Below are 25,267 nucleotides of genomic sequence, written 5' to 3'. Positions count from 1 at the left end.
CCGAGGGTTCAGCTGCCCGGTTGATGTTTTGAGAAGGAAAGAAATTTAAGCGTATTCTGGAATGTCTGCTTTCCAGGAGCTTGCAATTATTTAAAAAGGCAAGACTGCAGTATAAGAGAGAGACAAAGATATTACTTTCAATATGTGGACATTTACACATATACATATATGATCACTATATAATTTTATATATATATAATTACAAATTAAAATACTGATGAAAGCCTAGGAATCAGGAAGCTTTCTTTTTATTCTTTGCTCTGCACACAATGTCTTTAGGCATCAGCTCCTCATCGGTTAAACGACAGGTCTGGTTTGAGATATGTCTAAGATTTCAATCTACTCTAACATGCTGTAACTCTCCTGAGTTAAACTACCAAGTGTCAGATACCCAAATCAGAACTAAAATCTTTTTAAACTTAATCCAGTTCTTTCCATAAAATGGAGTTGTTTTTCTAATCTGCTATCTTTTCAAAATTAGCTCCCCTCCAAATGTATGTGTCTAACTTTGCAAGTTAGAACCATTTTGTAAGAGAAAATACAAATGCATTTTTAAAGCATGAAATGAGTGAAATCAATAGGTATAAGGTAATCGCTCCTGTTTCTTCCTTATCTATAAAAATTTATCCACCTATTACCCCCATACAAAAAGAAAAGCAAAAATAAACTGGAAAAAAAAAGAACAAAAAACTTTCAAAACATTACCAAAGACCAAAACTTCTGGTCCCTAACTGCCTATTCCACAAATAGATATTCAGCAAAATAACATTAAGATGTCTCTTTACGGCTCTGAACACTTCGGTTTAGTACACCTAAACTACTTCAGTATTTCTGACACAGAAAACATCTAGTATAGAAGCAAGAACTTTGGACGATGGGTTGATCATATAAATTGTACTTTTTGCCAGTTTTCATTACAGTTTTTGCCAGTAATTCATTACAAAAGCTCTTTCATTATTACTGCCAATTAATTTCTTTTTACACAAAATAAAATTAGTCACATGTTAACCTCAATAGTTTGCAGATCCAAAGTAGATTGTATTTGAAACTCAGAAAGCATCCATTGAACTACAATCTGCAAATATATATACTCAATGTTAGAAAAAGTAGTGTATATAGGCCTATCCAGGATTGCCTTTTAAATTATTTATTGAGTCTAAAGTATTTAGAGCCCCTAGTATGTGTTTGACAAATAAGATATGGTTTCTAAAGAAGCTTACAATTATATACAACATGTTTAGTAAGCTAAAGAGTGATCATTTCTTCATTAATTCATTAAACAATATTTATTGAGGGCATAAGGGTTCAGTACCTATTCTAGGTGCTATATATATATATATATATATACACATACATATTTATATATATAGCAGTGAAGAAAAAAGCCACTCTTTTAGTGAGGGTTACAATCTCATAGATGCAACAAAAATAAATAAATAATGTCAGATAACTAATACAATGACGAAAAATATAAGAGGTCAATGAGATAGACATTAAGAGTAGGAGATGCTGTATAATCAAGTACAGTTTCACTGAGGGGAATTCTTGGGCAAAGGGAACAGTCAGTGCAAAAGGCATGAGGAGAGGGCATCCTTTCAAGCTGATGGATGGAGCTGAAGCAGAGTGAGCCAGGGGAGAATGGAGGTTGGGGGCTGGAGAACAGCCATGGTTAGATTCAGCATAGCCTTGTGGGTCACATCTAGATTTTGAACTTGATTTGTGTGACAGGAAGTCATTAGAGGGTTTTGAAAAGAGGGTGCTTATGTTTGGGATTCCCTGGTGGCTCAGACAGTAAAGAATCTGCCTGCAATTCAGGAGACCCAGGTTCAATCCCTAGGTTGGGGACATACCCTGGAGAAGGGAATGGCAACCCACTCCAGTACTCTTGCCTGGAAAATTCCATGGACTGAGGAGCCTGGTAGGCTAGAGTCCAAGGGGTCTGACAAAGCTATGGTTTTTCCAGTAGTCATGTATGGATGTGAGAGTTGGACCATAAAGAAGACTGAGAGCCAAAGAACTGATGCTTTTGAACTGTGGTTCTGGAGAAGACTCTTGAGAGTCTTCTTGACAGCAAGGAGATTAAACCAGTCAATCCTACAGGAAATCAGTCCTGAATATTCATTGGAAGGGCTGATGCTAAAGCTGAAGCTCCAACACTTTGGCCACGTGATGCAAGATAGTTGGATGGCATTCCTGACTCAATGGGCATGAGTTGAGCAAGCTCTAGGAGATGGTAAAGGATGGAGAAGTGTGGCATGCTGCAGTCCAAGGTCACAAAGAGAAGGACACAACAATGAGTCCATCAACAGATGACTGGAGAAGGGAGTGGCAACCCATTCCCGTATTCTTGCCTGGAGAATCTCATAGACAGAGAAGCCTGTACAGTCCATGGGGTCACAGAGTTGGACATGACTGAGCGACTAACACTTATTTAGTTACTTATGTTTTAAAAGGAGTAATTTGGCTTTTCTATGGAAAATAAATTTTGATGAAGCAAGAATGAATACACAGACGCTGAGAAAAAGGATACTACTACCTTTATTCTAGTAAGAGATGATTGTGGTTCTAACCAAGGTGTTGGGTGTCCATAGCATGGGAAGAAGTGTTTGGATTAATTTTTTTTTTCATTTTCTGAATATTGAGCTTTTTTTTTTTTTTTGGATTATTTTAAACGTAGAGCCAACAGGATTTGTAAATTGATTGAATCCAGTATGTGAGGAAGAAAGAAGAATAAAGTAATAAGATAGGCACATGAAGTGTTTAGAAGAATAAGAAAATATGATGGTTGATTTTATGTGTCAGCCTGGCTAGACAGTGGTGACCAGTTGTTTGGTCAAACATGAATATAGATGTTTCATGAGGATAGCATTTAGATGTGATTAATATTTAATAGACTCTGAGTACAGTAGATTACTCTTCATGGTATGGATGGGCCTCATCCAACCTGTTGAAGGCCTTAAAAGCAAACACCTAGTTTCCCAAAGATGATTGGATTCTGCCTCCAGAGTTCAATATGAAAATTCAGCCTGAGTTTCTAGCAGACTGAAGACTGCAACATCAACTCTTACTGAATCTTAAGCGTGTCAGCTTGCCCTACAGATTTGGGTCTTGCCAGCACCAATAATTGTGTAAGCCAGTTCTTTAAAATCTCTGTGTGTATGTGTGTGTGTAAAGAGAAGTTCTTTAAAATCTCTGTGTGTATGTGTGTGTGTAAAGAGAGGTTCTTTAAAATCTCTGTGTGTATGTGTGTGTGTAAAGAGAAGTTCTTTAAAATCTCTGTGTATGTGTGTGTGTAAAGAGAAGTTCTTTAAAATCTCTGTGTGTGTGTGTGTGTGTGTGTAAAGAGAGGTTGTCCTATTGGTTCTGTTTGTTCCGGACAACTCTGACTAATGCAGAGGGGAAAAGAGAAATAAAGTAATAAGATACAGGAAGCTTACCTGTTTTAATAACAGGAGATTCCTTCTAACTAGAGGACTTCATAAAAGTAACTAATATTTAATTTGAGTCTTAAAGGGTTCATTTACTAATTTTCTCATCAAATATTGAACTCCTCTGTTGAAATGCTGGGCATACAGTAGTTACAAAATAATAACAAGCAATCCCTACCCATTCAATTGAGGGGGAATATGACAATAATTGGAGAAGGAAATGGCAACCCAGTATTCTTGCCTGGAGAATCTCATGGATGGAGGAACCTGGTGGGCTACAGTCCACGGGGTCGCAAAGAGTTGGACACGACTGAGAGACTTCACTTTCACTTTCATGATAATAATACTTTGGCCAGCTGATGTGAACAACTGACTCTGGAAAATACCCTGATGCTGGGAAAGATTGAAGCCAGGCAGAGAAGGGGAGGACAGAGGATGAGATGGTTGGATGACATCATCTTGGAGTTGGTGATGGACAGGGAAGCCTGGCATACTGCAGTCCATGCGGTTGCAAAGAATCGGACACGACTGAGTAACTGAACTGATGATAATAATATATTGATAAATAAATTACATCATAAAATGTGAGGATATGGATTATGAAGAAATATAAAGCAGAAAAAAAGACCAATAGGAAGTGATAGGTATAGAATGGGTAATGCAAAACTACCTTCTAAAGTATATTTTGATAAGATATACTTTGGGGCTTCCCTGGTGGCTCAGATGATAAAGCATCTGCCCACAATGTGGGAGACCTGGGTTCAATCCCTGGGTTGGGAAGATCCCCTGGAGAAGGAAATGGCAACCCACTCCAGTACTCTTGCCTGGAAAATTCCATGGACTGAGGAGCCTGGTAGGCTATAGCCCAAGGGGTCATAAAGTGTCGGACACAACTGAGCGACTTCACTTTCACTTTCTTTGAGCAAATATTTAATAGAGGTTATAAACGAGTCATGTAACTTTCTGGGGAAAGAATTTAGGCAAAAGAAACAAGAGCAAATGCCCTGGTACAGGAGCATCTTAGCTTTTTCCAGAAACAACAAAGGAGCCAAACTTTGTGAAATAGAGACAGCGAAGGGGAGAGAAGTAGGAGATGAGATCAGAGTTGGGGTGCATTGTTCAGGATCTTGATGGTTAATGTAAGGACTTGGGATTTTTGCTTTGAGTGCCATGGGAGACATAAAGTGGAAGGTTTTGAGCAGTGGGGTGACATAATCTGATTTACATTTAACAGAATCACTCTGGATGCTGTGTTAAGAATATTATTTAAGTGTTTGAATATGAAGATAAATATACACAGAGGCATGATATAAGATTCTAGAAATATTTAGAAATAGTCTCTTATTTCCTGTAGAGGTTTTTCTCACATTTAAGGCTTAATATGGAATTTGTTTTTGTGTAAGGAAGAGATTAAGTATTATATTTTTCAATATACACACACTGCATAACAAGTCGCTTCAGTCATGTCCAACTCTTTGCGACCCTATGGATCCTATAGACTGTAGCCTACCAGGCTCCTCTGTCCATGGAATTCTCCAGGCAAGAACACCGGAGTAGGTTACCATTTCCTCCTCCAGGGGATCTTCCTGACCCGGGGATTGAACCTGTGTCTCTTATGTCTCCTGCATTGGCAGGCAGTTTCTTTACCACGGGCACCACCTGGGATGAGTAATTATATGAGAAGTTTTTTTTAAGTCCTTATCACGAAACTCATCAGAAATGCCACCTCTGTTATACACAAGTTCTGGGATGTATATGCGGATACTTCTTCACTCTTTATTCTCTTTATCTATTTTTTCATCTGTGTTCCAACAGCAAAGGCTTTATATCACATAGTTCATATTCTCTGACCACAAATGTAATGTAATCAATAACAACAAAAAAAAAAGCTTAAAAACCCACCTATTGCTCTGTTAAATTTCCATTAGAATCCTTTCTTTTCCCCTATTTTATAATTTAATTTCCTGCTTTCTATTTTAACAAATAACTAGTTGTATCAATTTTTTTCTTTCAGTGGCAAAGTCAACTGACTACAATATCAGTAAATTTAAATATATGTGTTCACTTGAATTAAATGACATTATAAACAACCTCAAATAATCAAATAAAGACACTTGTTTGAAACACAGAAATACTGTCAAATATCATCTAAGGCCACAGTATAAAATGCTGGTTTCTTATTGAATAATAGTATGACATATAATGGATTTAAAACATTATGCCAAATGAAGTTGATTCGTATTACAACGTAGATAAAATAAGCAATCAGTTGTACTCTGTCCTAGTCTTCAGCATCCCAACCAAAGCAGTCCTTTAACTTAAGTTTGCTAGCCTCTAAACGGTAGCTCTGTTCCACATTTACGTATAAAAAAGGAACGATTTTGTCCACTGTTCCACATGTCTATGTTCATCGTTTGAGGCAGTCAGTCTCTTCAGCTGAGAAAACAGAAGCAAATTATTAAATAATTAAGTGTTTGACACGGTAATTAGGATCTGTATGTCATCAAATATTTAAAATGCCTATTCGAGTTTTGTTGCCAGTCTCTAAGGAAACGCACAATATGATGCGTTTATGTTTATTCCAAACAATGAACTTTTTTTAAGCCATACCCGAAGCTGAATCTATGAGTCGACCACTCTATAGGACCTTGCTTGCACAGGCCCGGTCCACTGTCAGCATCCTATACACGTTGCCCCTTTCCATAGATGTGTTGCCTGCGTGTTGCAATCTGGTTTACAATCCAGGCCCCCTCTGCAGTGATTCCGGATTGGATCCCCAGAAAGCACCTTGAATGGGTGCTTGAATGGGTAAAACTGCACCACAAAGCGACTCAAGGCTTTATCCTGCAGCCTAGGACTTTCTGTACAGGCGAACTGGCCGTGCGCCCCTCTGCGAGGAGCCCCCTGCTGCGCGCATGCGCACACCGGCCTCAAGCCCTCGCCGGAAGTCAGAGCCGGAGGAAGAGCCAGGAAGCCAGGGGCTGGGGAAGTTGGACCGACTGAGCCGTTACCGGTCTGCGAAGCAGAGCGTTTTCTGCGTCGCACCATGATTCTCAGGAAGAAACTGAGCTATTTGTGGACCTTAGGTCTCTGTCTGGTAGCCAGTAAATCGCCACCCAAAGCTCCCTCCATCACGAATGATAGGTTTATAGAGGAGTGCCTCAGATTGCACAATGAAGCGCGGACCAACGTCTCGCCCCCAGCAGCCGACATGAAATACATGGTGAGGAAGAATCTAGGCTAGGATCTTTCTTCTCTGGTTCATCCTAAGATATCTGGGCAATGAGTTTCATGGACTCATTTGTATGAACTCAGTCTGGCACTTTCAGTATGCATCTAAAAATTACGCCTTGACCGAGCTGTCTCTTCCAAGGTAGTGACAAGGGTGCATGAGAAAGGAAACTTGAAGCTGTCGCTTGCCTAGATTAGTTCCCTTTTACGCAGGTTTGGTGGGGCCAAGGCGGGTGGTGGATCGTTGGGGATACTCTTGGCCTAGTGACTGTCTGTCCCGCACATAAACAGTATGCAATGATAACACATAGACAAGACTACAGCAAACATTTATCCATTCAGAAAACGAACAAGTGGGAACCACACAGCAAACATTGGTTCAGAGCAATTCTGAAATCTTTAGAGCAGGTGTTAGAAGATCCTCTATACAGGAAGTCAGAAAAGTTATTTGATTAGAGGTGGTAGGAGTTCCCTTGCCCATTGTTTTCTGTGGTCTCTATCTTCCTTGAAAATACCCTTCCTTATCCATCATTCTCCTTGAACCAATCTGAAGTGGACTTTGGGAATTCTGCTCTCTTGAGGGCTATATAGCCTTCTCAGACTGCTTTCTGCCCACAGTAAGGTCTGAGTGTCATTTAAGATATCTTGCGTTCATTTGCTTTTTCATAACAGGTTCACAATATCTTTGGGAATACATCTGTCTCCAGAACTCTGAAGGTCTTTTGGCCTTATTCCTCCAGTCAGTTCCAAGTACCAATATTCATGCTTAAAGTGCAGCTTGGAGAAGTTTTTGAATCTTTCTTTGATTTCTCACCCTGGTGCTTTTATTTTTCATCTTAATGGCAGTATCCTTGAAACATGAATTTTGGGGAAATTGCTACAGTCTGAACCTGTTCCATTTACTAAGGCAGTTTTTAAAAACTTAAGAGGATTTCCTGGGAGTCATAGACTGCTTTTTGCCCTGAGGCTTTTTAATCATATGAAAGTTTTACAGAATTGGTCTCTCAAAGTCTTTTAAAAATCTTATTATAATATGCTATATAGAAGCAGTTTCTTTTCCATTCCTCAAAAGCCCCACATTTCCTGATTCTCTATTTCTTCTTCCAGACTTGCCAGTGTTTTATGATAACTTGCTGAACCCACAGAACAACCACCAAATACTATCAATGTTCAGTTTACTGACCTCAGCGTCAGCTTCAACTTATGAACTGCCTCCTGAATAATAGATCACATTTTTTTCAGAGATTTTGTTTCTGAATCACATGGATTGCCATCATTCCCCTGCCATTAATATTCTCACTGCTTGCCAACTAACTGTAGTTGCCAACATAGTTCAGGCAAACTCGCCACTAACATTTGTGACCTAGAAGTATAAAAACGGAAGCCCACATGTCATTGGTGGCTCAGTAGTTAAATTTTCATTTAGTAAAGAATATGTGGTTTCAGAGATTTCATCTAATCTGCTCAGATTTGGATTTGGTCAGAATAATTTTGCTCATTTTCATTGATGTTATTAAGTAAATTTTCATTTCTTCTGAAATCATCAAAACTTTCTATTAAAATTATAATTTTATAGATATAATATGTAGGGTTTGGGTTAAAGTTATAATGAATGGTCTTCAATTTTAAGTATTTTAAATATTTTTTAATGTTTTTGGAAATTTAATTGTCTACTTAAATATTTTTATAAATACAAGATTATTTACCATTCTGGTGCTTATGCCCATCTAGTGGCCAATGTGAAGAACTGATGTCATTCTTCACTTAGGTGACAAAAAGAACTACACACATCCCTACTCAACAGTAATAGAAATTTGTTACCATTGCAAAATATCTCCTTTATAACTGAAATCAGGGAATATGGAGAAGTGATGAAACAGATCTTCAGTAGTACTTCCAAGCAATATTATATTATTCATGGATTTACTGCTTTCATGCTGAAATGAAAGATTTGACAAGTTAATCTTTTAACCTAAGCACTGCCATGGTTCAACTCTTTCTTGGACTCTGAAGTGGTGTCTGTCTCTAGTGTCATCAGCAACAATATTCACAAGCCTTTTACCATTCAGATACAGAAGCCTTTTGCTTTAAAACGTGTGGCAAAAGAGGCAGATATTCAGTGTTGTGGATCACATTAAACCCGTGCTATGGTTAAAATGAGGAAAAGTGTGTGTGTGTGTAATATGCAATGTCCTATAAAGTCCGGACCAAGAGCAGGGATCCCTCCTACCTAGGTCTCAAGTGGTATGGATTTGGATTTTTATAATGGCTGCACCCCACTTCCAGCAGTAAGTTTTATAAGAGGCTAGGCTGGACTTTGGTATGAAATAAACCCTGAAATCTCAGTGGCTTAGTGAAACAAAAAGTTTAATTTCATACTTACACAGGTTGTAGAGAAAATGAATTAGGATTCAGCCTGTCTCTCTGGGCAAAAGGGTTCCCCAAACTCAGCTAGCTCACTGACAAGCAGTAGAACAAGAGCTCCCAAAGTCATTCATCTGATAATTGCTTTACTAGTGTGAAGAATAAGAGGATATCTACTGATGCTCTTGCTATTGTAAATAGATTTAGCATCCTTTTGCTATCTTTTCATCCCTATTTTTTGTTGAATTAATGGCTTTTATATTCAGATTGTTGTTCTTCTTACCTACAAACATTTGTTATGCTGATAATTAATAATAACACAAATAAATTTTATGGTATGTTTTGGTGAGGTTGTAAAACAATTTGAATCACAGTACCCTGTTCATGGGAATTTAAAATTGTGCTGCAGCTAAGGAGATAAGTATGGAGGTTCCTTGAGAAATTAAAAATAAAACTACCATATGGTCCAAAATCCAACTTCTGGGTTTCTTCCCCAAAAAAATTGAAAAAAAAAAGAAAAAGTCACGATCTTGAAGAGATAGCTGCACGTCCATATTCATTGAGTCACAATAACCAAGATATAGAAACAACCCAAGAGCCTCTTGGTGAAGATGAAAGAGGAGAGTGAAAAAGTTGGCTTAAAGCTCAACGTTCAGAAAACTAAGATCATGGCATCTGGTCCCATCACTTCATGGCAAATACATGGGGAAACAATGGAAACAGTGATAGACTTTATTTTTCTGGGCTCCAATATCACTGCAGATGGTGACTGCAGACATGGACGGAGGAGCCTGGTGGGCTGCAGTCCATGGGGGTCACTAAAGTCCTGCATGACTGAGCGACTATACTTTCAGTTTTCACTTTCATGCATTGGAGAAGGAAATGGCAACCCACTGCAGTATTCTTGCCTGGAGAATCCCAGGGACAGAGGAGCCTAGTGGGCTGCCGTGTATGGGGTCACACAGAGTCCAACACAACTGAAGTGACTTAGCAGCAGCAGCAGCTCCTTGGAAGAAAAGCTATGACAAACCTACACAGCACATTAAAAAGCAGAAATGTTACTTTGCTGACAAAGGTCAGTCTATTCAAAGCTATGGTTTTTCCAGTAGTTATGTATGGATATGAGAGTTGGACCATAAAGAAGACTGAGAGCCAAAGAATTGATGCTTTTGAACTGTGATTCTAGAGAAGACTCTTGAGAGTCTCCTTGACAGCAAGGAGATTAAACCAGTCAATCTTAAAGGAAATCAGTCCTGAATATTCATTGGAAGGGCTGATGCTAAAGCTGAAGCTCCAACACTTTGGCCATGTGATGCAAGATGGTTGGATGGCATTCCTGACTCAATGGACATGAGTTGAACAAGCTCTGAGAGATGGTGAAGGACAGAGAAGCCTGGCATGTTGCAGTCCATGGGGTCACAAAGAGATGGACACAAAAAAGAGTTCATCAACAAACAACTGGATAAAGAAAAATCCACATTGCTGGTGTATTTTTTACCAGCTGAGGCACCAGAAAGCCTAAGAATGCTGGAGTGGGTAGCCTATCCCTTCTCCAGCAGATCTTCCCAACCCAGGAATCAAACCAGGGTCTCCTGCATTGCAGGCAGGTTCTTTCCCAACTGAACTATCAGCAAAGCCTGTATACACAAAGAATGGAATATTATTCAGCTTTAAAAAAAAAAAAAAACGAAGAAGAAAATCATGCCAATTGTGACAGCTTGGAAGAATCTGCAGGACGTTATGCCAAGTGATATTAAGATATTAAGAAGAGACGGTAATACATTGAACTATATAAAAAAGATCTTCACAACACAGATAATCACGATGCTGTGATCACTCACCTAAGCCAGACATCCTGGAATATGAAGTCACGTGGGCCTTAGGAAGCATCACTATGAACAAAGCTAGCAGAGGTGATGGAATTCCAGTTGAGCTATTTCAAATCCTAAAAGATGATGCTGTGAAAGTGCTGCACTCAATATGCTAGCAAATTTGGAAAAACTCAGCAGTGGCCACAGGACTGGAAAAAGTCAGTTTTCTATTTTTTTAATTTATTTATTTTAGTTGAAGGCAAATTAGTTTACAGTATTGTAGTGGGTTTTGCTATACATTGACAGGAATCAGCCATGGGTGTAAATTTGTTCCCCATCCTGAACCCCACTCCCACCACCCTCCCCATCCCATCCCTCAGGGTCATCCCGGTGCAACAGCCCTGAGCACCCTGTCTCATGCATCGAACCTGGGCTGGCGATCTGTTCACGTAAGATAATATACACGTTTCAATGCTATTCTCTCAAATCATCCCAGCCACGCCTTCTCCCACAAAGTCTGAAAGACTGTTCCTTACATCTGTGTCTCTTTTGATGCCTTGCATATAGGGTCATTGTTACCGTCTTTCTAAATTCCATATATATGCATTAGTATACTGTATTGGGATTTTTCTTTCTGACTTACTTCATTCTGTATACTAGGCTCCAGTTTCATCCACCTCATTAGAACTGATTCAAATGTATTATTTTTAATGGCTGAGTAGTATTCCATTGTGTGTATGTACCACAGCTTTCTTATCCATTCATCTGCCAATGGACATCTAGGTTGCTTCCATGTCCTGGCTATTGTAAACAGTGCTGCAATGAACGTTGGGGTACATGTGTCTCTTTCAACTCTGGTTTGCTTAGTGTGTATGCCCAGCAGTGGGATTGCTGGGTCATATGGCAGTTCTATTTCCATTTTTTTAAGGAATCTCCACACTGTTCTCCATAGTGGCTGTACTAGTTTGCATTCCCACCAACAATGTAAGAGGGTTCCCCTTTCTCCTCACCCTCTCCAGCATTCATTGTTTGTATACTTTTTGATAGCAGACATTCTGACTGGCTTAAGATGGTACCTCATTGTGGTTTTGATTTACATTTCTCTGATAATGAGTAATGTTGAGCATCTTTTCATGTGTTTGTTAGCCATCTGCATGTCCTCTTTGAAGAAATGTCTGTTCAGTTCTTTGGCCCATTTTTTGATTGAGTCATTTATTTTTCTGGAATTGAGCTGCATAAGCTGCTTGTATACTTTTGAGATTAACTCTTTGTCAGTTGCTTCATTTGCTATTACTTTCTCTTTTTCTGAAGGCTGTTTTTTCACCTTGCTTATAGTTTCCTTCATCGTGCAAAAGCTTTTAAGTTTAATTAGGTCCCATTTGTTTATTTTTGCTTTTATTTCCATTACTCTGGGAGGTGGGTCGTAGAGGATCCTGCTGTGATTTATGTCAGAGAGTGTTTTGCCTATATTTTCCTCTAGGAGTTTCTGCTCTTCCATTTAAGTCTTTAATCCATTTTGAGTTTATTTTTGTGTATGGTGTTAGAAAGTGTCCTAGTTTGTTTTACAAGTGGTTGACCAGTTTTCCCAGCACCACTTGTTAAAGAGATTGTCTTTTCTCCATTGTATATTCTTGCCTCCTTTGTCAAAGATAAGGTGTCCCTAGGTGTGTGGATTTATCTCTGGGCTTTCTATTTTGTTCCATTGATCTATACCTCTGTCTTTGTGCCAGTGCCATATTGTCTTGATGACTGTAGCTTTGTAGTTTAGTCTGAAGTCAGGCAGGTTGATTCCCCTAGTTCCATTCTTCTTTCTCAAGATTGCTTTGGCTATTTGAGGTTTTTTGTATTTCCATACAAATTGTGAAATTATTTGTTCTAGTTCTCTGAAAAATACCATTGGTAGCTTGATAAGCATGGCATTGAATCTAGAGATTGCTTTGGATAGTATACTCATTTTCACTATATTGATACTTCTGATCTATGAACATGGTATATTTCTCCATCTATTTCTGCCCTCTTTGATTTCTTACATCAGTGTTTTATAGTTTTCTATATATAGGTCTTTTGTTTCTTTCAGTCAGTTCAGTTCAGTTCAGTTCAGTCGCTCAGTCATGTCCGACTCTTTGCAACCCCATGAATTGCAGCACGCCAGGCCTCCCTGTCCCTCACCAACTCCTGGAGTTCACCAAGACCCACGTCCATTGAGTCAGTGATGCCATCCAGCCATCTCATCCTCTGTCGTCCCCTTCTCCTCCTGCACCCAATCCCTCCCAGCATTAGAGTCTTTTCCAATGAGTCAACTCTTTGCATGAGGTGGCCAAAGTACTGGAGTTTCAGCTTTAGCATCATTCCTTCCAAAGAAATCCCAGGGCTGATCTCCTTCAGAATGGACTGGTTGGATCTTGCAGAACAAGGGACTCTCAAGAGTCTTCTCCAACACCACAGTTCAAAAGCATCAATTCTTCGGCGCTCAGTCTTCTTCATAGTCCAACTCTCACATCCATACATGACCACTGAAAAAACCATAGCCTTGACTAGACAGACGTTTGTTGGCAAAGTAATGTCTCTGCTTTTGAATATGCTATCTAGGTTGGTCATAACTTTCCTTGCAAGGAGTAAGCGTCTTTTAATTTCATGGCTGCAGTCACCATCTGCAGTGATTTTGGAGCCCAAAAAAAGTCTGACACTGTTTCCACTGTTTCCCCATCTATTTCTCATGAATTGATGGGACCAGATGCCATGATCTTCGTTTTCTGAATGTTGAGCTTTAAGCCAACTTTTTCACTCTCCTCTTTCACTTTCATCAAGAGGCTTTTGAGTTCCTCTTCACTTTCTGCCATAAGGATGGTGTCATCTGCATATCTGAAGTTATTGATATTTCTCCCGGAAATCTTGATTCCAGTTTGTGTTTCTTCCTGCCCAGCATTTCTCATGATGTACTCTGCATAGAAGTTAAATAAGTAGGGTCACAATATACAACCTTGACGTAATCTTTTTCCTATTTGGAACCAGTCTGTTGTTCCATGTCCAGTTCTAACTGTTGCTTCCTGACCTGCATATAGGTTTCTCAAGAAGCAGGTCAGGTGGTCTGGTATTCCCATCTCTTTCAGAATTTTCCACAGTTTATTGAGATCCACAGAGTCAAAGGCTTTGGCATAGTCAATAAAGCAGAAATAGATGTTTTTCTGGAACTCTCTTGCTTTCTCGATGATCCAGCGGATGTTGGCAATTTGATCTCCGGGTCCTCTGCCTTTTCTAAAACCAGCTTGAACATCAGGAAGTTCACGGTTCACATATTGCTGAAGCCTGGCTTGGAGAATTTTGAGCATTACTTTACTAGCGTGTGAGATGAGTGCAATTGTGCGGTAGTTTGAGCATTCTTTGGCATTGCCTTTCTTTGGGATTGGAATGAAAACTGATCTTTTCCAGTCCTGTGGCCACTGCTGAGTTTTCCAAATTTGCTGGCATATTGAGTGCAGCACTTTCACAGCATCATCTTTCAGGATTTGAAATAGCTCAACAGGAATTTCATCACCTCCACTAGCTTTGTTCGTACTGATGCTTTCTAAGGCCCACTTGACTTCACATTCCAGGATGTCTGGCTCTAGGTCAGTGATCACACCATCGTGATTATCTGGTGCTTGAAGATCTTTTTTATACAGTTCTGTGTATTCTTGCCACCTCTTCTTAATATCATCTGCTTCTGTTAGGTCCATACCATTTCTGTCCTTTATCGAGCCCATCGTTGCATGAACTGTTCCCTTAGTATCTCTGATTTTCTTGAAGAGATCTCTAGTCTTTCCCATTCAGATGTTTTCCTCTATTTCTTTGCACTGATCGATGAGGAAGGCTTTCTTATCTCTTCTTGCTATTCTTTGGAACTCTGCATTCAGATGCTTATATCTTTCCTTTTCTCCTTTGCTTTTCGCTTCTCTTCTTTTCACAGCTATTTGTAAGGCCTCCCCAGACAGCCATTATGCTTTTTTGCATTTCTTTTCCATGGGGATTTTCTTGATCCCTGTCTCCTATACAATTTCACGAACCTCATTCCATAGTTCATCAGGCACTGTATTGTTGCAATGGTGAATGGAATTGTTTCCTTAATTTCTCTTTCTGTTTTCTCATTGTTAGTGTACAGGAATGCAAGGGATTTCTGTGTGTTGATTTTATATCCTGCAGCTTTACTATAGTCACTGATTAGCTCTAGTAGTGTTCTGGTGGAGTCTTTAGGTTTTTCTATGTAGAGGATCATGTCATCTGCAAACAGTGAGAGTGTTGAATAGTAGTGGTGAGAGTGGGCAGCCTTGTCTTGTTCCTGATTTAAGGGGAAATGCTTTCAATTTTTCACCATTGAGTATAATATTTGCTGTGGGCTTACCTAATGCGAAGAGCTGACTCTATGGAAAAGACCCTGATGCTAGGAAAGATTGAGGGCAGGAGGAGACGGGGACAACAGATGATGAGATGGTTGGATGGCATCACCGGCTCAATGGACATGGGTTTGGGTGGACTCCGGGAGTTGGTGATGGACAGGGAGGCCTGGCATGCTGCGATTCATGGGATCGCAAAGAGTCAGACACGACTGAGTGACTGAACTGAACTGAACTGATGTTCTTTCTATTCTTGCTTTCTGAAGGATTTTTATCATAAATGGATGTTGAATTTTTTCAAAGGCTTTCTCTACATCTATTGAGATAATCATATGGTTTTTATCTTTCAATTTGTTAATGTGGTGTATCACATTGATTGATTTGTGGATATTTAAGAAACCTTGTATCCCTGGGATAATGCCCACTTGGTCACAATATGAGCTTTTTAATATCTTGTTGGATTCTGTTTTCTAGATTTTTGTTAACGATTTTTGCATCCATGTTCATCAGGGATATTGGCCTGTAGATTTCTTTTTTTGTGGCATCTTTGTCTGGTTTTGGTATTAGGGTGATGGTGGCCTCATAGAATGAGTTTGGAAGTTTACCATCCTCTGCAATTTTCTGGAAGAGTTTGAGTAGAATAGGCGTTAGCTCTTCTCTACATTTTTGGTAGAATTCAGCTGTGAAGCCGTCTGGTCCTGGGCTTTTGTTTGCTGGAAGATTTCTGATTACAGTTTCGATTTCTGTGCTTGTGATGGGTCTGTTAAGATTTTCTATTTCTTCTTGGTTCAGTTTTGGAAAGCTGTACTTTTCTAAGAATTTGTCCATTTCTTCCAAGTTGTCCATTTTATTGGCATATAGTTGCTGATAGTAGTCTCTTATGATCCTTTGTATTTCTGTGTTGTCTGTTATGATTTCTCCATTTTCATTTCTAATTTTGTTGATTTGATTCTTCTCCCTTTTTTTTCTTGATGAGTCAGGCTAATGTTTGTCTGTTTTATTTATCTTCTCAAAGAACCAGCTTTTAGCTTTATTGATTTTTGCTATGGTCTCCTTTGTTTCTTTCATTTATCTCTGCCCTAATTTTAATTATTTCTTTCCTTCTACTAACCCTGGGGTTCTTCATATCTTCTTTTTTTTGCTTTAGGGGTAAAGTTAGGTTATTTATTTGACTTTTCTCTTGTTTCTTGAGGTACACTTATATTGCTATGAACCTTCCCCTTAGCACTGCTTTTACTGAGTCCCATAGGTTTTGGGTTTTTGTGTTTTCACTTTCATTGTTTCTATGCATATTTTGATTTCTTCTGTGATTTGTTGGTTATTCAGAGGCGTGTTGTTTAGCCTCTACATGTTTGTATTTTTAATAGTTTTTTTTTTTTTTCTTTTTCCCTGTAGTTGACATCTAATCTTACCACGTTGGGATCAAACGTGCTTGGAATGATTTCAATTTTTTTGAATTTACCAAGGCTACATTTATGGCCCAGGATGTGATCTATCCTGGAGAATATTCCATGTACACTTGAGAAAAAGGTGAAATTCATTGTTTTGGAGTGAAATGGCCTACAGATATCAATTAGGTATAACTGGTCCATTGTATCATTTAAAGTTTGTGTTTCCTTGCTAATTTTCTGTTTAGTTGATCTATCCATAGTTGTGAGTGAGGTATTAAAGTCTCCCACTATTGTTGTGTTACTGTTAATTTCCCCTTTCATACTTGTTAGCATTTACCTTACATATTGTGGTGCTCCTATGTTGGGTGCATATATATTTATAATTGTTATATCTTCTTCTTGGACTGAGCCTTTGATCATTATGTGGTGTCCTTTGTCTCTTTTCACAGTCTTTATTTCAAAGTCTATTTTATCTGATATGAGTATTGCCACTTCTGCTTTCTTTTGGTCTACATTTGCCTGAAATATCTTTTTCCAGCCCTTCACTTTCAGTCTGCATGTGTCCCTTGTTTTGTAGTGGGTCTCTTGTAGACAACATATATAGGGGTCTTGTTTTTGTATCCATTCAGCTAGTCTTTGTCTTTTGGTTGGGGCATTCAACCCATTTACCTTTAAGGCAATTATTGATAAGTATGATCCCGTTGCCATTTACTTTGTTGTTTTGGGTTCTAGTTTATACACCCTTTCTGTGTTTCCTGTCTAGAGAAGATCCTTTAGCATTTGTTGAAGAGCTGGTTTGGTGGTGCTGAATTCTCTGAGCTTTTGCTTGTCTGTAATGCTTGTGATTTCTCCTTCATATTTGAATGAGATCCTTGCTGGGTACAGTAATCTGGATTGTAGGTTTTTCTTTCATTGCTTTAATTATGTCCTGCCATTCCCTTCTGGCCTGAAAAGTTTCTATTGAAAGATCAGCTGTTATCCTTATGGGAATCGCCTTGTGTGTTATTTATCTCTTGCTGCTTTTAATATTTGTTCTTTGTGTTTGATCTTTGTTAATTTGATTAATATGTGTCTTTGGGTGTTTTGCCTTTGGTTTAACCTATTTGAGACTCTCTGGGTTTCTTGGACTTTGGTGGCTATTTCCTTCCCCATTTTAGGGAAGTTTTCAACTATTATCTCCTCAAGTATTTTCTCATGGCCTTTCTTTTTTTCTTCTTCTTCTGGGACTCCTACGATTCAAATATTGGGGCGTTTGACATTTTCCTAGAGGTCTCTGAAGTTGTCCTCATTTCTTTTAATTCTTTTTCCCTCTCTGCTTAATTTATTTCTATGATTCTATCTTCCACCTCACTTATCCTATCTTCTGCCTCAGTTATTCTACTGTTGGTTCCCTCCAGAGTGATTTTGATCTCAGTTATTGGATTATTCATTATTGATTGACTCTTTTTTATTTCTTCTGGGTCCTTGTTAAACATTTCTTTCATCTTCTCAATCCTTGTCTCCAGACTATCTGTAACTCCATTTTGTTTTCAAGATTTTGGATCATTTTTACTATCATTGTTCTGAATTCTTTTTCAGGTAGACTCTCTATCTCCTCCTCTATTGTATGGTTTGGTGGGCATTTATCATGTTGTTTTACCTGCTGAATATTTCTCTGCCTTTTCATCTTGTTTATATTGCTGTGTTTTGGGTGGATTTTCATTATACTGGAAGTCTGTGATACCTCTTTATTGTGGAGGCTCCTCCCTGTGGGTGGCATTGGACGAGTGGCTTGTCAAGGTTTACTGGTTGGGGAAGCTTGCATCAGTGTTGTGGTGGGTGGAGCTGGATCTCTTCCCTCTGGAGTGCAATGAAATGTCCAGTAGTGAGTTTTGAGGTGTCTGTGTGTTTAGTGTGACTTGGCCACCTGTATTTTAATGCTTGGGGTTATGTTCCTGCATTTGGAGAATTAACTTGGTATGTCTTGCTCTGAAACGTGTTGGCTCTTCAATGGAGCTTGGTTTCAGGACAGGTATGGAGGCTTTTGGATGAACTCTTGTTGATTAATGTTCCTTGGAGTCGGGAGTTTTCTGGAGTACTCAAGTTTTGGATTTAAGCCTCCTGCCTCTGGTTTTCAGTCTTATTCTTACAGTAGCCTCAAGACTTCTCCATCCATACTGCACTGATGATAAAACATCTAGGTTAATGATGAAGAGTTTCTCCACAGTGAGGGACACCCAGAGAGGTTCACAGAGTTACATGAAGAAGAGAAGAGGGAGGAGGGAGATAGAGGTGACCAGGAGGAGAAGAGGAGGGATTAAAAGGGGAGAGAGCAATCTTTCCAGTAATCAATTCCCTATGTGCTCTCCACAGTCTGGAACACCCAGAGAGGTTCACAGAGTTACACAGAGAAGAGAAGAGGGAGGAAGGAGATAGAGGTGACCTGGAGGAGAAGAGGGGGAATCAAAAGGAGAGAGACAGATCTAGCCAGTAATCAGTTCCCTAAATGTTCTCCACAGCCCAGGATTCCCAAAGAGATTCACAGAGTTGAGTAGAGAAGAGAAGGGAGAGGGAGGAGATAGAGATGACCTGGCAGATAAAAAGGAGAGTCAAAAGTAGGAGAGTATGATAGTCAAGCCAGTAATCACACTCCTAAGTAAAAATGGGTACTGAAGATTGGATTCTTAAAGGTACAAAATTGATAACCAATACCAGAAAAGCAAAGCTTAAAAAATCTAGAGTAGAGGTTAGACTCTCAAAAATACAATATTAAAAAAATGAAACAAAATCACAAAAATTATAAAAGTATATATATGAAGTTTGCTTTAAAAATAGGATCATTTTTTACAAGGTAGTAGTTGGTTATAAAAATGAAAATTAAAGGAGTAGTAACAAAAAAATAAAACAAAAATTTTAAAAATTAAAAAAAAATGTTACTAGCAATATATGTCTATTTTTTATATTTCTCTAGAGCTGTTGAGGGCTATGGGGGCTCAGTTCATTTTCAGATAGTTCCTTGTTCCAGCTTATACTTCTTCTCAAGGTCTATAGGCCCCTTCCTAGGTAGTCGGTGTTAACTACAGTGTTTTAATCTGTTGCACCTTCCAAAGCAGTTCCCTCTTCTATATTTTGGCTTCCTCTGTTTGCAAGTCCCTTCAGTGTCTAATTTCCACCCTGACACAAGGGGGTGAAGGTGGTCACTTATTTAGGCTCACTTGTTCAGTCGTGCTGTGGGGAGGGAGGAACACTGCAAACAAATATCACTGGCATGTGTGGGGACTGCTCACAGTGTCTGGGCCACACTAGGTTTGCCCCTGCTCATGGCGTGTGTGCTTTCCTGGTCTAAACTGCTCAGGTTCCAGGTTTTCCTGCAGGGGAACTATCTCAACTGGGCCCTGGGTTGTGTACACTTCTCAGGTGTAAACTGCTCAGGTTCAGGTTCTTGGGTACTCCACAAAAGCACAAACTCGGTTGGACCTGAGTTTTATGCCCTTCCCAGGTCCAAGCATCTCAGGCTACCAGGTGCTTGGTGAGCCCACTCTCCCCAGGTGGGTGGTGCGTCTTATCACCTCCCCGGTCCCAGCTGCTTGGTTTCCTGGGTGCGCAGCAGGAGTGCCGTCTCTGGTGTGCTGTGTGTCTCCTCTGGAATGCTGATCTCTGGCTGCAAGCCACCTGGCAGATTTCAACCGTCCAGGATCCCAGGAAGACTTGGTTAGCAACCGGGAGCCTGCTCGCAGTTTGGTAGGGGATGCTGTCTCTGGGGCTGAGATTTCCCCTCTCCCCCTAGCTCTGGCTGTTGCCCGCCTGCCTCTCTGCCTCTGCCAGGGCATGGGCTGGTCCACAGCCAGCTAGCTCTCCCCTGGTATTCGCTCAGTCCTTTGTTCTGTGAGCGGGCCGGCAGTGCCTTAGGTTAGAGCTTTTCATGGGAAAGTTCTCTCTCTTTTTCTCTTTCTCTCTCTCTCTCTCTCTCTCTCTGGCTATCCCAGAGTTTGGGTTGCTATCTCACCTTAGCTCCCTCAAATATTCCTCAGGGCATTCAGGCCCGGTCCTTACCGTAAGCAATGCAGCCCGCGCATCCCTGTTCAGCCCCTGCTTGCTGGTGGCGGACTGGCCTACTTGCTGGCAAGCGTCTGGCCTACTTCTCCACTGGAAGTTGCAGTTAGGCACCTAATCTGTGAGTTTTTTTTTTCCCCCTCCTGGTTATGTTGCTGTCTGAGATTCCAAAACTCCCCACAGACCCACTGGTGAGAGGGTTTCCTGGTGTTTGGAAACATCTCCTCCTTCACTACCCTTCTCTGGAACAGGTCTCCATCCCTAACTAATTTGTCTCTATTGTCCTACTGCTTTCAAATAAAATGGGCTGCCATTCTGGGTGCCCTGTGTCCTCCGCCAGGGTTCAGAGGTTGTTTTGTGGAATTAGCTCAGCGTTCAAATGATCTGTAGATGAATTTGTGGGGGAGAAAGTGGTATCCCCATCCTATCCCTCCGCCATCTTCAAAAGGTCAGTTTTCATTCCAGTCCGTAAGAAAGGCAATGCCAAAGAATGCACAAACTACTGCACAATTGCATTCATCTCACACACTAGTAAAGTAATGCTCAAAATTCTCCAAGCCAGGCTTCAACAGTACGTGAACCATGAATTTCCAGATGTTCAAGCTGAATTTAGAAAGGGTAGAGGAACCAGACATCAAATTGCCAACATCCACCGGAACATTGAAAAAGCAAGAGAGTGTCAGAAAAACATCTATTTCTTCTGTATTGACTATGCCACAGCCTTTGACTGTGTGGATCACAATAAGCTGTGGGAAATTCTTCAAGAGATGGGAATACCAGACCACCTGACCTGCCTCTTGAGAAACCTGTATGCAGGTCAGGAAGCAACAGTTAGAACTGGACATGGAACAACAGACTGGTTCCAAATAGGAAAAGGAGTACATCAAGGCTGTAAATTGTCACCCTGCTTATTTAACTTATATGCAGAGTACATCATGAGAAATGCTGGGCTGGAAGAAGAACAAGCTGGAATCAAGATTGCCAGGAGAAATATCAATAACCTCAGATATGCAGATGACACCACCGTTATGACAGAAAGTGAAGAAGAACTAAAAAGCCTCTTGATGAAACTGAAAGAGAAGAGTGAAAAATTTGGCTTAAAGCTCAACATTCAGAATACTAAGATCATGGCATCTGGTCCTATCACTTCATGACAAATAGATGAAGAAACAGCAGAAACAGTGGCTGACTTTATTTTTCTGGGCTCCAAAATCACTGCAGATTGTGATTGCAGCCATGAAATTAAAAGACGTTTGCTCCTTGGAAGGAAAGTTATGACCAACCTAGAGAACATGTTAAAAGGCAGAGACATTACTTTGCCAACAAAGGTCCTTTGTCAAGGCTATGGTTTTTCCAGTAGTCATGTATGGATGTGAGAGTTGGACTGTAAAGAAAGCTGAGCACTGAAGAATTGATGCTTTTGAACTGTGTTGTTGGAGAAGACTCTTGAGAGTCCCTTGGACTGCAAGGAGATCCAATCAGTCCATCCTAAAGGAGATCAGTCCTCGGTGTTCATTGGAAGGACTGATGTTGAAGCTGAAACTCAAATACTTTGGCCACCTGATGTGGAGAGCTGACTTATTTGAAAAGACTCTGATGCTGGGAAGGATTGAGGGCAGGAGGAGAAGGGGATGACTTTGGATGAGATGGCTGGATGGCATCACCAACACAATGGACATGGGTTTGGGTGGACTCTGGGAGTTGGTGATGGACAGTGAGGCCTGGTGTGCTGCAGTCCATGGGGTCGCAAAGAGTCGGACACGACTGAGTGACTGAACTGAACTGAACTGAACTCACTATTGTAGGTTCTTTGAATTCATAAATAATTTATAATCATTTTGCAACCCCTTCAAAAACCTACTTAAATTTCCGTTAGAAATATATTCAATGTTTTTTAAGTATGTATGGAATCTTCCAGCCCATGAATATTTAATATCTCTCCACTTATTTGTCTATTAATATTTCTCTTAGTAATGTTTTGTAGTTTTCAGTTTGTAGATAATTCTTTATATTATTTATTAGATTTAATTATATATATTTGATATTTTTGAAGCTATTGGATTCTGGAGTGTATATGAAAATACAATTTTGTATCTATTCCTCCTCCTGGTATCTGACAACTTTGACAAATTTACTACTTATAAGTTTGTTTCTATATTCATTTGAATTTTCTATGTACCCAGGCATGCCATCTGTAAATAATGCAAAAATCCAATCATTATACACTTTATGTCTTGTCTTATATATTTATATCTCCCCCTTTTTATTACACTGCCTAAACCCAGAACAATTTTAAGCAGATATAATGAGACATTGTATTTCATTCTCAATCTTAAAGGAAAGCTTTCAATATTTTGCCACTATATATTAATGCTTATTGTAGGATTTTGGTTTTCTTTTGTAGATACTCTTGATCAAATTAAGGAAATTCTATTCTTAGTGTGCTAAGAGACTTTTTCTCTTTTTAATTATGTATTCTCATGGTTTACTTATGATATGTCTGTGTAACCTTCTTCAATTACTAGACTGTGAACTCCAACTTCTTTAAATCACATTCAGTTGCATTTTTTGAGTGTCTCACTGGACTAGGCCATCTGCTAGGTGCAAGTACAAAAATGAACTGACATACAGTGGGTACTAAATAATTGCTTCTGAAACAGAACCAAATAGAAATAATTGTGAACCTAATAAATACTAAAAACTCTGTTTCAGTAAAAACAATTACATAAAATTTAATTTATTATAGTCATTAGAATAACTTTAACCCAGACAGATCTACACAGTTCAATGTAAATTATTTTTCTCTTTCAGAGTTGGGATGAAGCTTTAGCTAAGACTGCTGAAGCATGGGCAAAAAAGTGCAAATTCAACCACAATTCCTGTTCATCAAAATCATTTAAATGCCATCCAACTTTTCAATATGCTGGAGAAAATCTCTGGCTTGGTCCATTAACCATATCTACAGCAAAATATGCTATTAATATGTGGTATGATGAAAGAAAATTTTATGATTTTAATACAAGATCATGTTCCCAAATTTGTGGCCATTATACACAGGTAAATATCTCAGATTTTATTAATTCTTACATATGCATATTTTAATCATAAGACAAATTTTTAGCACTTTCTTTAGAGTTTCTCTTAAATATCTGGAAAATTTACCTTCATTTGGAAGATATTTTTACTGGGAATAGAATTTTATGTAATAAGTTTTTTTTCTTTAATAATATTACTCCATTATCATGTCACTTGCACTGTTTCCAACAAGAAATCTACTGTAATTCTTTTATTTATTCCTCTGTATGTAATGTGTCTTGGTTTCCCAGGCTGCCTTAAATTTTTTCCTTTATTACAAGTCTCAAGCAAATTCAAAAATTTTCAGTTTTCTTCATGTTCCTTGTGCTGCAGTTTACTGAGCTTCTTGGCAGTATAGGTTTATAGTTTAAATTACATTTGGAAAAATGTTAGCCATTTTTTAAATTTATCTTTTAATTGGAGGATAATTGCTTTACAGTGTTGTGTTGGTCTCATTGTGCAACATAGATCAGCCATAAGTCTGCATAATTGCCTTCCCTTTGATCCTCCCTCCTACCCCAATCCCCACCCTACTCCTCTGTGTTGTCACGGTACACCGGGGTGAGGTCCCTGTGTTACACAAAACTTCCTACTATCTATTTTACATATGCTAGTGCATATGTTTCAATGCTCGGAGAAGGCAATGGCACCCCACTCCAGTATTCTTGCCTGGAAAATCCCATGGACGGAGGAGCCTGCTGGGCTACAGTCCATGGGGTCGCGAAGAGTCGGACATGACTGAGCGACTTCACTTTCCCTTTTCACTTTCATGTATTGGAGAAGGAAATGGCAACCCACTCCAGGGTTCTTGCCTGGAGAATCCCAGGGACAGGGGAGCCTGGTGGGCAGCCGTCTATGGGGTCACACAGAGTTGGACACGACTGATGCAACTTAGCAGCAGCAGCAGCATGTTTCAATGCTGCTCTCTCAATCCGTCCCACCCTCTCCTTTTCCTGCTGTGTCCGCAAGTCTGTCCTGTATGCCTGCATCTCTATTGCTGCCCTGCAAATGGCATGAGCACCATGTTTCTAGATTACATATATATGTGCTAATATACAGTTGACTCAAATTCACTGTTTTATGAGTAATATTCCATTTGTAGTCATTCTTTTAAAACTACGTCCATCTATCTTTCACTCTTCTCTTCCCAGAGCCCAGTTGCCCATGTAGAAGGCCAGTTGAAGTTTTCCCACAGTTGACTGACTTTCCTTCCTCATTATTGGTTAAATTTTCCTGCTTCTTTTCATGCTGGGTATATTCCCAAGTTTGTAAATCTTGCCAAGTTTGTAAATGTTGAATGCTGAATTTATTTATATACCTAGAAGTATTCTTAACTGTCTTCTGGGATATAGTTATTTGGAATTTGTCTGTCCCTTTTGGTTTCTGCTTTTGAAACGTGTTAGATAGAATTAAAGCAGTAGTTAGTCTTGAGCTAATTCTCTCTCATCAGTGAGGTAGGTTTCTTCTGTACACTCTACTGGATGGCCCCAGAAATTATGAAATTTTCCAGTCTTACTAGTGGGAACTGGCCCACTATTCCAATTGCTGGCCCTGTGTAAGCTTCT

The 25,267-nt window shown here is 39.5% G+C and overlaps 1 protein-coding gene and 1 long non-coding RNA gene across 3 annotated transcripts in view; one reads left to right on the top strand and one right to left on the bottom strand.

Annotated features, from left to right (window-relative positions):
* Positions 1-5,392: 5,392 nt before the first annotated feature.
* On the bottom strand, positions 5,393-6,334 carry LOC123333113. The gene is made up of 2 exons (XR_006550266.1): positions 6,039-6,334; positions 5,393-5,864 (listed from the first exon to the last, which is right to left on the bottom strand). It is a non-coding gene; the product is annotated as an uncharacterized LOC123333113 (long non-coding RNA).
* A 45-nt stretch (positions 6,335-6,379) lies between these two features.
* Positions 6,380-25,267, top strand: part of GLIPR1L1 (GLIPR1 like 1) — a 38,183-nt gene continuing 19,295 nt past the window's right edge. For both annotated transcript variants that reach the window (XM_006044378.4, XM_025284440.2), the window contains exons 1-2: positions 6,380-6,651; positions 23,439-23,684. In XM_006044378.4, the coding sequence (XP_006044440.3) occupies positions 6,475-6,651; positions 23,439-23,684 (423 nt within the window). In that variant the 5' untranslated portion in view covers positions 6,380-6,474. The remainder of the gene's footprint in view (positions 6,652-23,438; positions 23,685-25,267) is intronic.

This window comes from Bubalus bubalis, chromosome 4, assembly GCF_019923935.1.
Source record: "Bubalus bubalis isolate 160015118507 breed Murrah chromosome 4, NDDB_SH_1, whole genome shotgun sequence".
Classification (NCBI taxonomy): domain Eukaryota; kingdom Metazoa; phylum Chordata; class Mammalia; order Artiodactyla; family Bovidae; genus Bubalus; species Bubalus bubalis.
This window is presented reverse-complemented; position numbering and strand designations above follow the sequence as displayed.